This window comes from Nicotiana tabacum, chromosome 10 (genome assembly GCF_000715075.1).
Source record: "Nicotiana tabacum cultivar K326 chromosome 10, ASM71507v2, whole genome shotgun sequence".
Classification (NCBI taxonomy): domain Eukaryota; kingdom Viridiplantae; phylum Streptophyta; class Magnoliopsida; order Solanales; family Solanaceae; genus Nicotiana; species Nicotiana tabacum.
In genome coordinates, this window is record NC_134089.1 from 32420638 (window position 1) to 32435207 (window position 14570).

Consider the following 14570-nt stretch of genomic DNA (forward strand, 5'->3'; position numbering starts at 1 on the left):
AATCATTTTTAAGGGTTTTAGTTTTTTTATATTTAATATATATAAATAAAAATAAATTATATATATATATATATTCTTAACGGGTTAACGGATTATCCGTTAAGAAAATTGAATAATCCACCCCCAAATCGATAAGCCATTAATAAAAAAATTCAATCTATTCCCCGTCCGTTAAGCCGTTAAGCCGTTACCAGTAAGCCATTAAGCTTCGGTTCGGATCGGTTTTCGGTTTCGGATCGATTTTGAACAGTCCTAGCTCTGGTAGTATGTAATAGAAGTTAAGCAATATGATATGCTGTTCGACACTGCTATCCACAAAAATAACCAATCATAATCACAATATTTTGTCAACATAGCTAGTAATTTGACAAAGAAAGTCGGAATTTATCATCTAACAATAGAGTTAAACTATGATGTCCATATACAACTAGACACACACATGACAAACAAGTTCATAAAATAAAATTTCGTACCACTGTCAGTATCCACAAAAAACAGATACCCCATGAATTCAACTAATACAACCACCTCACGAATTCAACAAAAAAGAAGTCTAGTATATTAAATACTACATCAAATCAGTAAGGAAATTCAAGTGGTCTTCTTGGAGGGAGATTTTTCCATAACCTTAGATCTTGTTTGTATTCCACCGGATTGGGATCTTGTCTTGATTCTAACCATTGCAACTTGGACTTGAAGTTGTCTTTGAGTCACATCTTCCTTCCCTTTCCATTTCAAACCTTTAGAAGGCCTATATCCAATATCACTAATAACATGGGTAGAATCAATTAAAGGGCCAGCATAAACCTTTCTGGCTGTAGGCAAACTATGCTGGTAACATTCAAACCAAAAGATACATTTCAAAGTTAGACAATAACATCATATAGTAAGTTAGACAATAAAATGTAAGGACAAAAAAATACACTTACATTAATACTTGTAAAATCAGATTGTGCAACAAATACACCATGTACTTGAAGCCTAGGCCTCTTGTAGTGGCTTCTTGTAGATGCCTTACTTGTAGGTGCCTTACTTGTAGATGCATTGTCAGATTCCTTTCTGCCTCTCTTTTGTGAAGTTTTTGTTGTTGATTATTGTGAGCAATTAGTAGTCTATTATATGAGAAAATGACGAATTAACTCTTAAATAACTAAGAAGATAGTAATAAAGGAAGAAGGTAGGAAGGTACCTCTTGATTAGTTGTTGGACAACTCCTCATATTACGAGTACTTGCTTTGCAAATAGAGCATGTCATAGTTATTCCCTTCTTTGATAATTTTCCAGCCCTTTTTATTTCTCCAACTTCCTTTCTTCTATTTTTTCTTGGCCTTCCAGGCATATTTTGAATTGGAGGAGGTAATACCTTGGGGTTACTACTTTCTGGCTACATTATCATGTTAGAAACTGGTTGTATGAAGTGAGAATATACTTTTATGTAGGTCTCTTTCCTGTACCAGTGTACAATATTCTCTGAAGGATCAAGTCTCTTGAAGTGCATTGCTCTTATAGCACGTGAACATGGAATGCCTTTCAGTTCCCAAGACCTGCAACTGCAGTAACCTGTTCTTAAATATACAATGAATTTGCATGGACCATCTTGAGTTCAAATCCAGTATCTCCATTAAACATGAAGTCAACCCTCATTGACCTCTCAACATTAGTATTGAACACCATCATGGCCATTAGAGATACACCATCTTGCCAAGTTTCAGCAAATTCTCTCATCTTTGCTACACTACTCATAACTTTGGCCCTTATTTCCTCTAGCATTGATATGATTGTCTTGTGTCTAAGGCCCAATATTCAAGCATTGAAACTTTCACACATGTTCTTGTCAACACTGTCACACTTGGAGAATGTTTGGAAGAATGTTTTGCACCATCTTTCTTTGTTGTATTTAACTAGGTTTTCGCACTCAACCATTTGAACCAACTTCCACTTCCATGTGGCAGGTTAGGGGTAATAAAATCCAAAAAAGTAAGTATAGGGGTAATTACAATCACGTATAATTAAGGTGTACACTCATTAAAAAGTGTCAAGTTTAGGAGGATTTTTACCTATTCAAAGCAGAAATTCTTTTTAATACTGCTCAATTCTCAAAAAATATTTAATAGGGGTAACTTAATAAATTGTATTTATTATTTTTTAATAGATGTGAAAAGAGTTAAACCAACCGTTAAAATGGGACAGAGAACGTATTAATTGAGCTGCCTTAAGGGCTGATTTAGCAAATTATCCCTTTTTAGGTCATTATTTAAATTTTGTCCCTATTTTAAAAAATAATATAAATATAGCCCTTTGGAAAATATTCTTTCGGATAACGTTAGAAGGTCTAAATTTGCTCATATAACATTTATTTTGCCACAAGACATAAGACTACTCTCCGGTCCAAAATAAGTGATTTTTTAGCTGTTTTCACACAGATTAAGAAATTCATATTTTAACATTAATTAGCAATGAAATTGATCATATTAACCTTTACTATCTCTTTACATAAATGCTACTAACAGATAATCCAATAATATTTACTCCAAGGGCAATGTAGGAAACAAATAATTAATTTTTAAAATCTGAAAAAATTACTTATTTTGAATCACAAAATAAAGACCAAAAAATCACTTATTTTGAACCGGAGGGAATATGATCTAACTTTTCTCAATTTTTTTTTTAACTTTTTGACTGTACTTTAGCAAGTCCATCAATTGCAAGAAAAATTAAAAAAAGAATCATTTACTACGAAACAAAATGAGGCTTGCATGGTTTAGAGTTTTGATTAAACCATGTAATGTCAAGAAAAAATTTAAGTCAAAGTGATGACTAAAAGACAAAGTTAAGTCGCCAGTAACAACAATGGCCGTTGCGTAGGAAAAGCATAGCAGCAGCCCTGCCCATTTCGCTATTCCCAAGATTCCCTCTTCCTTTGCAAAATGAAAACCCACATCTGATCCTTCTTTTTCATTTATTTATTTAAAACCCCCTAAAACCCCATTTATTATATAGTACCCATTTCTCTCTCTCTTTTAACTTCTGTATTGACTATTGCTGTGTGATCTTTCTTTCTTCTAGGAGAACCAATCTCCTATAGCCCTTTTAGTTTCAGCTTTCAAGTTTTAATTTTTTTCTTTGTCAACTTACACATGGGGGATCACGGAAAGATCAAATCGGACATTTCATTTGCTGGAACTTTTGCTAGTAGCGCCTTTGCTGCTTGTTTTGCTGAGGTATATTTCAGATTTCAGTAATCCAAATGCTGATTTTGCTATTTTTCTTCAATTTGGTTTTGTGCAGATGCATTAGAGAATGAACAAGTTAGTTTCTTTCTTGCTTTTTTTTTTTTGCTTCTCTCTTTTTGGGCTACTTGGGTTTCTTGAATCTTTGTTATATATGCTGCAAAGATTGAAACTTTTGACTAGACATAGGCTGTTTCTTTTTCGGGTGGGGTTGGGGTTTGGGGGGGGGATTGCCTTGCTATAATGATCCCCATTGAGGGCCTAAGGGCTTTGTTCTAGTGGTAAGAGCGCGACTTGTGATGTGTGGTTTAGGCATACTTCAGGAGTTAGAACCCTGCTTCTAACAAAAGCATGGTATTTAAGTGAAAAAGGTGGAAGGGCGGCCGTTATCCACCGAGTTTCGAACCGTATGCCGCTGGCCTGTGAGATTTCTCAATTGTAGAAATAAAATGAAAGATCCCCATTGAGCTGTTAAGTTTCATAGCTTATAACTGTTGAATCCTTTACTGGGTTACTTTGATGGACAACTTAGTATTGTTTTAACTTCCTGTTGCTGTCTTTCTAAAGAGCAAGGTGGGAAGTTCTTGGAGGGAAGGATGCCGGGGGTCTATTTGGAAACAGTCTCTCTACCCTAGGTTAGGGGTAAGGTCTGCGTACACACTACCCTCCCCAGACCCCACTAAGTGGGATTATACTGGGTTGTTGTTGTTGTTTTGTTGTTGTTGCTGTCTTTCTAAAGAAGTATAGCTATATCTGTATTAAGAATAAGCTGGTTCAGCATACTGAGATTTATTTGATCTGTCTTCATTTAAGAGATCTATGATCACCTTTACAGTTTACATAGCATTTGTTAGAAAGGAAAAGGGAACGCCACATGACCTTGAGACACAGTTATGGTGGTACAAAAGCAATTTATATTCATCTTCGTTGCAATAAAAAAATCATTTATCGATGAAGTGGGAGGATAACCATAGAATCGCTGGTTCAAATCCTAGCAGAGGCAAGAAAGATAGGTGGCCTAAGCTTTGGTGGGTAGAGTTACCTTGGAAGTAGCAGGTACCCAGTGGAATGGTCGAGGTCTGCAAGTTGCCCCCGCCACCATCTTTATAAAAGAACATATTGGCCTTCATCACGTAAATAGTTTGGAATAACCATGTCTTGCTTAATTTTGAAGGGAATTGGGTGTTATTGCTTTTTATGAAGCTATAAAAGTAGGTTATACCATGTTTCCTTGCTGCCTTAAAATTCTCTGAAGAACAGTTGGCCATGATAATGTTTTTGCAAAGAATCATGTATTGCTTAAGGTTGTGGGAAATAAGGTTTGTTAAGTTTTGTTGCCATTTATTTGGTTATCCGGCATATATGGTGTAGACATGTGGTATATTGCTCTCGAAGTGTGCATGCTATTGTTTCTGTTAATGATTCCTTCACCGCTTGTAAATCGTGTTTGCTTCATGCAAAATTCTGTGCTCCAGGTGTGTACTTTACCGTTGGATACTGCTAAAGTGAGGCTTCAGCTTCAAAAGAAGGCAGTTGAAGGTGATTTAGCTTTACCGAAATATAGGGGATTGTTAGGTACTGTTGGCACCATTGCAAGGGAAGAAGGAGTAGCTTCATTATGGAAGGGTATTGTACCTGGGTTACATCGTCAATGTTTATTTGGAGGTCTTCGGATTGGGATGTATGAACCTGTAAGTTATCATTTTTAGCTTACAACTGCCACAAGTTTGGTTTTTGGCCTTTTATAGACCTGTTTGCTTGGCAAGCAGGTTAAAAACTTCTATGTTGGCAAAGATCACGTTGGGGATGTGCCATTGTCAAAGAAAGTTCTTGCTGCACTAACAACTGGTGAGTGACTTTAAAATGCTGCGTTTATTAACAATTTGCCTCAAGAGTTTAGAAAAGTGTAGGTTTAATTTCCATTTAGAAAACATCCGGACAGGGACTAGAAGTTCAACGTTTGGATTATTAATAGCATACCTTCTGTTTTTCCTTGTATTGGCCTTTTTACTGTTTGTTCTTTCAACATATTTAAAGTAATTTGGTGATTCTTTATCATGTAGGTGCATTGGGCATTACAATTGCAAATCCTACCGATCTAGTTAAAGTACGTCTTCAAGCTGAAGGAAAATTGCCAGCAGGTGTGCCAAGGCGTTACTCTGGAGCTCTAAATGCATACTCAACAATAGTGAGACAGGTATATGTCTTATCCAGCTCAGTTCTTTACTAAATCGTAAAATTGATGATAGGCAGGGCTGCAAAATTGAGTATACCTCCTTTGATCATGAGTTGGAAGTTATTTTTCCTTTGAATCGAAATTAGGTGCTACTTAAGCGATTAAATACTTGTTACTATTCAAAGTCCACAATCTCTCCAATCAAGTGGCACACGGGAAAAAAAAGAAAAGAAAGAAAAGTGGGCAAGTGACCTACAAAAACATGTGCCTTAAGGTACTAACATTTAGAAATTATTATGTCCCCAGAGTTGAAGGCAACATTTCTTAAAGATTCTTTTTGTTCGTTATTTCCTTTACATGCCGTAGCATTATTATTAGTCTCGTATTTTCATACCTTCATATCTGTAGATTTCTTTTACTATTATGTCGGTTCTTTCCCTTCGATTGTTCTATCACCTTATCACCTTATCTTGTTGTTGTTACTACTTATTGTGTCCGCTTCTTTTTCACTTTTACCTTGAGTCGGGAGTCTATCGCAAACAATCTCTTTACCTTCAAAAAGTAGGGGTAAGGTCTGTGTACACTCTACCCTCCTCAGGCCCCCACTTTGTGGGATTACACTGGGTATGCTGTTGTTGTCTTTTGTTCGATGTTCTTCTGTAACTGATTCTTTTGTGACTCTCTCCTCCTCCATCTAACTTTTTTGAATTCTGTTATCCTCTTCAGTATTTGGAGAAAAAGGGTAGTACTTTTCTTCTCGATGTAGTTTCCATTCTCCTGGAAATGTTATACATGCTTGGGAAATTATGAAAATTTCCATTTCCTGAAATTTAATCAAATCCCCAGCATTCCAGCTTACGTAGTATTTGTAAAATAATGAATGTTGAACAGGTTTTGCAAGTGAAATTTGAGGCAACTCTTTGCTGATTCATAGTTTTCCTCACGAAAAGGACTTCTATTTTAACTCTTATCTTAACCTCTTCAAATTTTATTTCTACCACATCTTGATCTTAGGAAGGAATTGCAAAGCTGTGGACTGGTCTTGGACCCAATATTGGGCGGAATGCCATCATTAATGCAGCTGAATTAGCAAGTTATGATCAAGTGAAGCAGGTAGAGAGACCATAAATTTCTTATTACAAACCTCATTTCCTGACTGTCTAATGTGGTTTCTTTCTTGGATCTAGATTTTACATTATCATTGTTCTTACTTTAGCTCTTTAAAATGCAGACCATTCTCAAGATTCCTGGGTTCACAGACAATGTTGTTACTCACTTGTTCGCTGGCCTTGGAGCTGGTCTTTTTGCAGTTTGCATAGGGTCCCCTGTTGATGTGGTATCTTCTATATTCTTTGTTCTTTACACACTTGCTTTTCCTTTTAGGTCTTTTCGGATGGCAACCCATGATCCAGTAATTTGTTTGTTAATATTTTAGATCTTCTTGGCCAAATAGGGAAAAGGAGACTCGTATAGTCATCTTTTTAATGAAGGAAATTAGCAAAGTCAATATCTAGCCTGTTAGACAGATGCCTCCATCTTGTGAATCTGAAGTCCTCTGCTATACAATCGTAAGCAAAAAGGCAAACCAATTGGTTTTTCTCTTCTTCACTCTTCCCTCCCCTTTCCTAGAACCAAACATAGCATAACTGGGATCAATACTGATATCCTGTTACTTGTTGCATATGATGGTAATACCAACCTTTTTAAAATCCCCATTCTTAATCAGTTCAATACTGTTCCAGCATTTTGGTGATACGCGATTTTTATTCAATACTGTTAGGGATGGCAATGAGGCGGTGCCAGGGGCGGACCTACATTGTGGGTTGAGGGTGTGTGTGTGTGTGTGTGTGTGTGTGTGTGTATATATATATATATATATATATATATATATATATATATATATATATATATATATATATATATATATATATATATATGAGACCCTTAAATATTTTAAGTGTGCCCCTAAGCTTAAAAAGACTGACGGGACAAGTGGTTGCATTGGGCACTTAAATTCCCTTCTTTGCTGATGATGCAAGTTCGAAACCCATTTGCAGCCTTTTTTGCTCCTTTTAGCTTTTTCCCTCCTTTCTATCTACTCCTTTTAGCTTTTTCCCTCCTTTCTATTTTTATTCTTTGAGTACAATGCAATTTATATTTAATAGCAAATTGCTTTATTTTTTTACTTTTGTCTTCTTTTTTTTTTGAATTCACTTATAATTTAGTGTTAATATATAATAGTCAACTTAATTAATATTTTAGTTCTTTGAATACAATGTAATTTATTTTTAATAGCAAATTGCTTTATTTTTTACTTTTATCTTCTTTTTTGAATTCAATTATAGTTTAGTACTAGTACATAATAGTCAACCTAATTAATTTTATTCTTTTCCAAATTCATCCCTTAAAATTGAAATCATCAAATTGCAACTTATCGGTCCACAAATGGAAAAATACATATCATTTTGCGACAACCTTCTTCAACAATCTGACTCGGCAATGACAACTAATAGTTTGAGACTCTTTTTCAGTCCTTTTAGTATTACCATACTCTTAATCTTGATTTCTTTAGTAAGTCTTTGATAATTTGAAGTTTGAACGCCCTTTTGATCGCTGGACCTTTTTATTTATTTATTAAAAACTAGAATTTTAAAGTATGAAACATGCTTAATCAAACACCTTCCCTTCCCATAGCACCGAATATATATATATATTCGGTGCTTTCTTTTTCTTTAGAACTTTTTTTTGTTAATACTTGGATGATAAGTCATCATAATCATTAAGTTTTCAATGAGTTGCACGTCGAATTTTATCGCTAGTGACTAGCATACAGTGGTGCCCCCGTCGTGCTCAAATCCTAGGTCTGCCTTTGGGCAGTGCGGGGCGGGTTTAGACACATGCGAGGCAGTGCGAGTTTAAACATATGCGATTACTGATATTTGTGGGTTTAAACATATGCGATTGCGGGTTTAAAAAGGGTATGTGGGTTTAAGTACAACTATATATACTGATATTTGTTTTGCTCTTTTTGCAAGTGACCCTTCAACTTTTTTACTCTTGCTTTCTGTAGTCCCTTTTGTTGTTTGTCTTACGGCTATTGTGTTTTTACGTGAAATTGCACCTTCGTCCCCAATAGCTGAAGAGAAAGAGGCAGTGAAATGTTTTGGTGTTATTAATGTTGTTTTTATAGCGGTTTATTTGTTAGCTTTTGACATTTCAGGGCCTCATGGTAATTTTTTTCGCAAATATTTGTTATTCTTCTAATCCTATTAGCATCGCCTATTTTCATTCCTCTGTATTCATTGTCCGTTGTGCACTAGCGAGTCTTCTTTATATTGTCGTAGGTGTAGTGGCTGCAGTTTGGGATGATAGATTAAGGGCATGTCCTCGGGTGGGCCAGAGTGTGGGGTCGGGGTTAGGGAGTGGGATGGGAGGTAGGGGAGGTAAAGGGGGCAAGGGAGCCTATAAGTTGAGAATCGGGTCATGGAACATAGGTTCACTAATGAGTAAGTCTATAGAGTTGGCAAAGATCCTTCAGAAGAGGAAGATTAATATAGCATGTGTCCAAGAGACTAGGTGGGTTGGATCGAGGGCGAAAAATGCGGATGGGTATAAGTTGTGGTACTCTGGAGTCCGGAGAGGTAAGAATGGAGTGGGTATCCTGGTAGATAGCCATCTTAGAGAGTTGGTGGTAGAGGTTAGGCGGGTGAATGATAGGCTAATGACTATTAAATTGGTGGTGGGTGAGTGTACTTTAAATGTCATTAGTGCGTACGCGCTGCAAGCGGGCTTGGATGAGGAGATTAAAAGGCGCTTTTGGGAGGGGTTGGATGACGTCGTTCGTAGTATTCCGCCTTCCGAGAGGTTATTCATAGGAGGAGATTTCAATGGTCATATTGGGTCGTCGGCAGGTGGTAATACTGAGGTGCATGGCGGCTTTGGTTTCGGGGAGCGGAACGAAGGGGGCACTTCGCTGTTGGACTTTGCCAAGGCATTCGATCTAGTGATTGCGAACTCATGTTTTCCGAAGCGGGAGGAGCACTTGGTTACTTACCAAAGTTCGGTGGCGAAGACTCAGATTGACTATCTCATCCTCAGGAGATGCGACAGAAGGTTGTGCGAGGATTGCAAAGTTATCCCAGGAGAGACCCTTGCGACGCAGCATAGGCTTTTGGTGATGGACATTGGTATTAGGATAAAGAGGAAGAAGAGGTCAATACGAGGACGCCCGAGAATTAGGTGGGGCTCTTTGACTAAGGATAAAGTTCAGGATTTGGAAGGAAGGTTATCGGCAATGGGAGCTTGGAGAAGTAGTAGGGACGCAAACACTATGTGGTCGACGACGGCAAACTGTATAAGGAAGGCGGTGAGAGAGGTGTTAGGGACATCTTCGGGCCGCACCAGTGGCCACAAAGGAGACTGGTGGTGGAATGTAGTTGTCCAAGGTAAAGTGGAAGCAAAGAAGGCAGCTTACCTACGGTTAATAGGGAGCACTGGTGAGGAGGAGAAGAGAGCGAACAATGAGAGGTATAAGGTAGCTAGGAAGGAGGCGAAGATGGCAGTGACGGAGGCTAAGACAACAGCTTTTGCTTGTCTGTATGAGGAACTAGGGAACAAAGGCGGGGAGAAGAAGTTATTCCGAATCGCTAAGGTGAGAGAGAGGACGGCTCGGGATCTGGACCAAGTGAGGTGCATAAAAGATGATGACGGCAAAGTTTTGATGGGGGATGACCAGATTAAGAGGAGATGACAGACCTACTTTCATAAACTCCTAAATGAAGAAGGGGATCAAGATATTTTACTAGGTGAATTGAGGAATGTCGACAGTCCCCATGAATTAAGTTATTGTAGGGACATTGAGGTTGATGAGGTCATGGAGGCAATGCGTAAGATGAGAAGGGGCAGAGCTACCGGGCCAGACGAAATTCCGGTTGAACTTTGGAGGTGTGTGGGAAGAGCAAGCTTGGAATGACTTACTGGGTTGTTTAATGTTATATTCAAGACTAATAGGATGCCTGAAGAGTGGAGGTGGAGTACAATGGTTCCATTGTATAAAAACAAAGGCGATATCCAGAGCTGTAACAACTATAGGGGCATCAAATTACTAAGTCATACCATGAAAGTCTAGGAGAGAGTGATAGAATGAGAGTGCGAAAGAAGGTATCTATTTCAGACAACCAGTTCGGGTTCATACCGGGGCGATCTACCACAGAAGCTATCCACCTTATTAGGAGGATGGTGGAACAATACAGAGATAAGAAGAAGGACCTCCACATGGTGTTTATTGATCTAGAGAAAGCGTACGACAGAGTTCCTAGGGAGGTCTTATGGAGCTGCTTAGAGGTTAAAGGGGTCCCGACGGCCTACATTAGGGTGATTAAAGACATGTATGATGGAGTTAAGACTCGGGTTAGGACAGTAGGAGGCTACTCCGAGCACTTTCCGGTTGTTACGGAGTTACACCAAGGGTCTGCGTTCAGCCCTTTCCTATTTGCCCTGGTGATGGATGCACTAACTCATCATATTCAAGGAGATGTGCCATGGTGCATGCTATTTGCTGATGACATAGTTCTAATTGATGAGACACGAGGCGGCGTCAACGTGAGGCTAGAGGTTTGGAGACAAGCCCTTGAGTCTAAAGGCTTCAGGTTGAGCAGGACGAAGACGGAATACCTCGAGTGCAAATTTGGGGCCGAGCCGACGGAAACGGGAGTGGAAGTGAGGTTTGACTCTCAAGTCATTCCTAAGAGTAGTTTCAAGTACCTTGGGTCAGTTATTCAGGGGATCGGGGAGATCGACGAGGATGTCACACACCGTATAGAGGTGGGGTAGATGAAGTGGAGGTTAGCGTCGGGAGTCCTGCGTGACAAGAAAGTGCCAACGTTACTAAAAGGTAAGTTTTATAGAGCAGTGGTTAGGCCTGCTATGTTGTATGAGACCGAGTGTTGGCCGATTAAAAACTCACACATCCAGAAGATGAAAGTAGCAGAGATGAGGATGTTGAGGTGGATGTGCGGGCATACAAGGATGGATAAGATCAGGAATGAAGATATTCGAGAGAAGGTGGGCGTGGCCCCCATGGAGGATAAGATGCGGGAAGCAAGACTCAGATGGTTCGGGCACATTCAGAGGAGGAGCACTGAGGCACCGGTGAGGAGGTGTGAACGACTGGCTGTGGTGGGCACGAGGAGAGGAAGAGGGAGACCTAAGAAGTATTGGGGAGAGGTGATCAGGCAGGACATGGCGCGACTTAGGATTACTGAGGACATGGCCCTTGACAGGGAATTGTGGAGGTCGAGCACTAAGGTTGTAGGCTAGGGGGAAGTTGTGAGTATTTCTACAGTGCACTAGAGTGAGACTAGCCAGTTAGGAGTTAGTCTTAGGATGCCACTGGTCAGCTACTGATGCAGGGCTTTATCTGCTGGATATTATTATATCTTCCATCTTTTTCGTACTTCCTATATTTCTTATATTGCTGGTATTTTTATTTTATGTTATGCTATGTTATTTTATGTTATTTTATTATGAGTCTATTGATAGTACTAATATATCGTCTCTTGTCGCTGTGTTGAGCCGAGGGTCTCCTGGAAACAGCATCTCTGCCCCTCGGGGTAGGGGTAAGGTCTGCGTACATATTACCCTCCCCAGACCCCACTTGTGGGATTATACTGGGTTATTTGTTGTTGTTGTTGTTGTATATAATGGTCAAGAATTTATCCGTTCGAATTCGGAAATTTAGTATTTCTAACGAAAATATCTATTAGTTGATCTTCACAAAGATTTTTTGTATTTCTAAAGAAAGCTTGAATAAGGTAAATTAATATATATACTTTTAACAAATATAAAAAGTTAAAAAACAAAGAGGTATTATGATATCAAAGATTTTGTTAAGTAACTTTTATTGCATATGTGCTAGATTTAATTCTCTTAACTATCTTATCTTCTTCTTTCCATAACCGAAGTCTTCCGTAATCTTTAGAATTAATAAAAAGCACGAGTACATATAGTAAAAGTTTTTAAAAAAACCAGCCAAAAGATTTAAAAAAAATTAAAACTAACAAAATGAAAAAAAAAATTCACTTATGTGGGGTGGGGCGGGGCGGGTGAATGCGGGTGCAACTGCTATGCAGGGCGGGGCGGGTTGAAATTTTGCGGGTTAAGAGAAAACCCGCCCCACTTGCCATCCCTAAATACTGTAATCTCTTATGTCAACATTAATCTATCTTCAAAAATTTATCCTTTAATGTCGCAATATCAATAGACTTCATAAATTTTATTAGATTAACTTTCTGTTGATGACACGGTAAACTGGATGCAGGTTAAGTCGCGAATGATGGGAGATTCCACATACAAAAATACCCTTGATTGTTTTGTCAAAACATTGAAGAATGATGTGAGTTCATCATCTGTCCTTTCTCATTGGTTGTTGAAGAATCCAGCTACATTGCAGACACAAACAAAATTTCCCTCCTCTTTATTTTTTAATAACTGATCTTGCCTTCTTAAAAAATGAAGAACTCTTACCTAAAAATAAAACAATGACCTCACATTTCTGTCAAGATAGTTTTACAATACAAACAATCAGACCCCTTTATTACAGTTTTTTTTCCTTCTATCAACTTCTTGTTTATTGTCTTGTTTTCAGGGACCTTTAGCTTTCTATAAAGGCTTTATCCCAAATTTTGGACGCTTGGGATCGTGGAATGTCATTATGTTTCTGACATTGGAGCAGGTAAAGGGTGGAACCCTATTTCTAACAAAGCAGATTCTTTTCCATTCATAGTTGATAAAAATTTATACCAGATTAGCACATTTGCTTCAGTAAGAGGCTTCCCCAACTTTTGGTTGCTTCATGTTTTAATTTTTCGCTCGGCAACTCTTGAAAAATACATCATACAATAGTTGGCTTACCCTTTATATCTTATTTTTGGCAGGCGAAAAAGTTTGTAAAAAACTTAGAATCAGCTTGATGTCAAAGAGATGGATCATCAAGCAAAGGATTACTATATACACATTAAAAATGGATTGGCTCAGCAACCATTAAAACAACGATTGTTTGCAACATTCCCTTTTTTCCATTTTCATGAATAATTTGTCCGAATGGAGAACACAGGAACTGTGGGAGAGAAACTCAGAGGCGTTTGATAGGTTTTCCCCTCTTACCATTGTTGTAGACTGCAAATGTTGTACCCTTCTTTCCTTTTGGTTACTAGGGGATTCTATTACTGATTTATGGGAATTGACTCCAATGATAAACAATGAAGATTCAGCTCGAGCTGTGTGTGCTTCTTGTTGAGGTTTTTTTGGTTGGTATTTTGCCTGACTATTTCAGATCCGTGCCTGGTAGACCTATTAAGAGGGTAAAACAGTTCCTACCAAGAAGTTGTTATGACTCTATGGCTAAGGGTTAAGTGATCCTAATCATTCTAGCATATCATTGGGTGGTTTCTTGTTGAGTTTCAACCAAACTTGTTTCAAGTTACTAACATGCATTTTGGAAAAAAAAAAATCTCATATATTCTATCAAGACATTTACCGAGGAAGTAGAAGCCCTTTTCAAAGAAGCTATTCAAGAACAAATGGATCGTTTCATACTTCAGGAACAAGCATAAAGAAATATTGATTACTTTTATCTTATTATTCAAATATTCAAAGAGTCTTTCTTGCTATCGAAATCTTTTTTTTTTTTTTAAAAACATGGAGGGGATCAGTACTTTTACTAAGAAAATAAAAAAGGCAGAAGCTAACTCTCTTGAGAAATCATTATATATGAGTTACCTACCAATATGCTGCATAGTAACCGTAGTTTATGTCAATGTACCTCATAAAAGTAGTAGCCACTTAAAAATTTGGCACAAGTTATCGTACGTATTATAATTTTTAGGAAATTTAAGAGTATTGTCTCCACATACGTTTGTGAAGGTGTAATCACCATTACCTTATTTCAATAAACTGTAAAAATTCTTTAAAATGAGGAAAAATCTATTCTTTCCTTTGTCGTGTTCATCATTTTCGGTCATTCTAGCCGTTAAATCCGGTGGTTCAACCTGTTTTCTTTTAGAATTTAGACTAAAGTTAAGGTCACATGTCCTTGACATTATTCGTACATGAATATTGTGGAAGCAATTCAAAATCTACACGCCCCAATAATATTAATCGAGTTT

At 37.9% G+C, this 14570-nt stretch overlaps 1 protein-coding gene across 1 annotated transcript; it reads left to right on the forward strand.

Annotated features, from left to right (window-relative positions):
* The first annotated feature begins 2840 nt into the window (after window positions 1-2840).
* Window positions 2841-13681, forward strand: LOC107825495 (mitochondrial uncoupling protein 1). Its single transcript, XM_075222765.1, has 9 exons — window positions 2841-3221; window positions 4706-4921; window positions 5000-5078; window positions 5294-5427; window positions 6421-6519; window positions 6638-6742; window positions 12725-12799; window positions 13052-13138; window positions 13341-13681. The coding sequence occupies exons 1-9, from the start codon at window positions 3138-3140 to the stop codon at window positions 13374-13376; spliced, it is 915 nt and encodes a 304-aa protein (XP_075078866.1). The 5' UTR covers window positions 2841-3137; the 3' UTR covers window positions 13377-13681.
* Window positions 13682-14570: the final 889 nt, after the last annotated feature.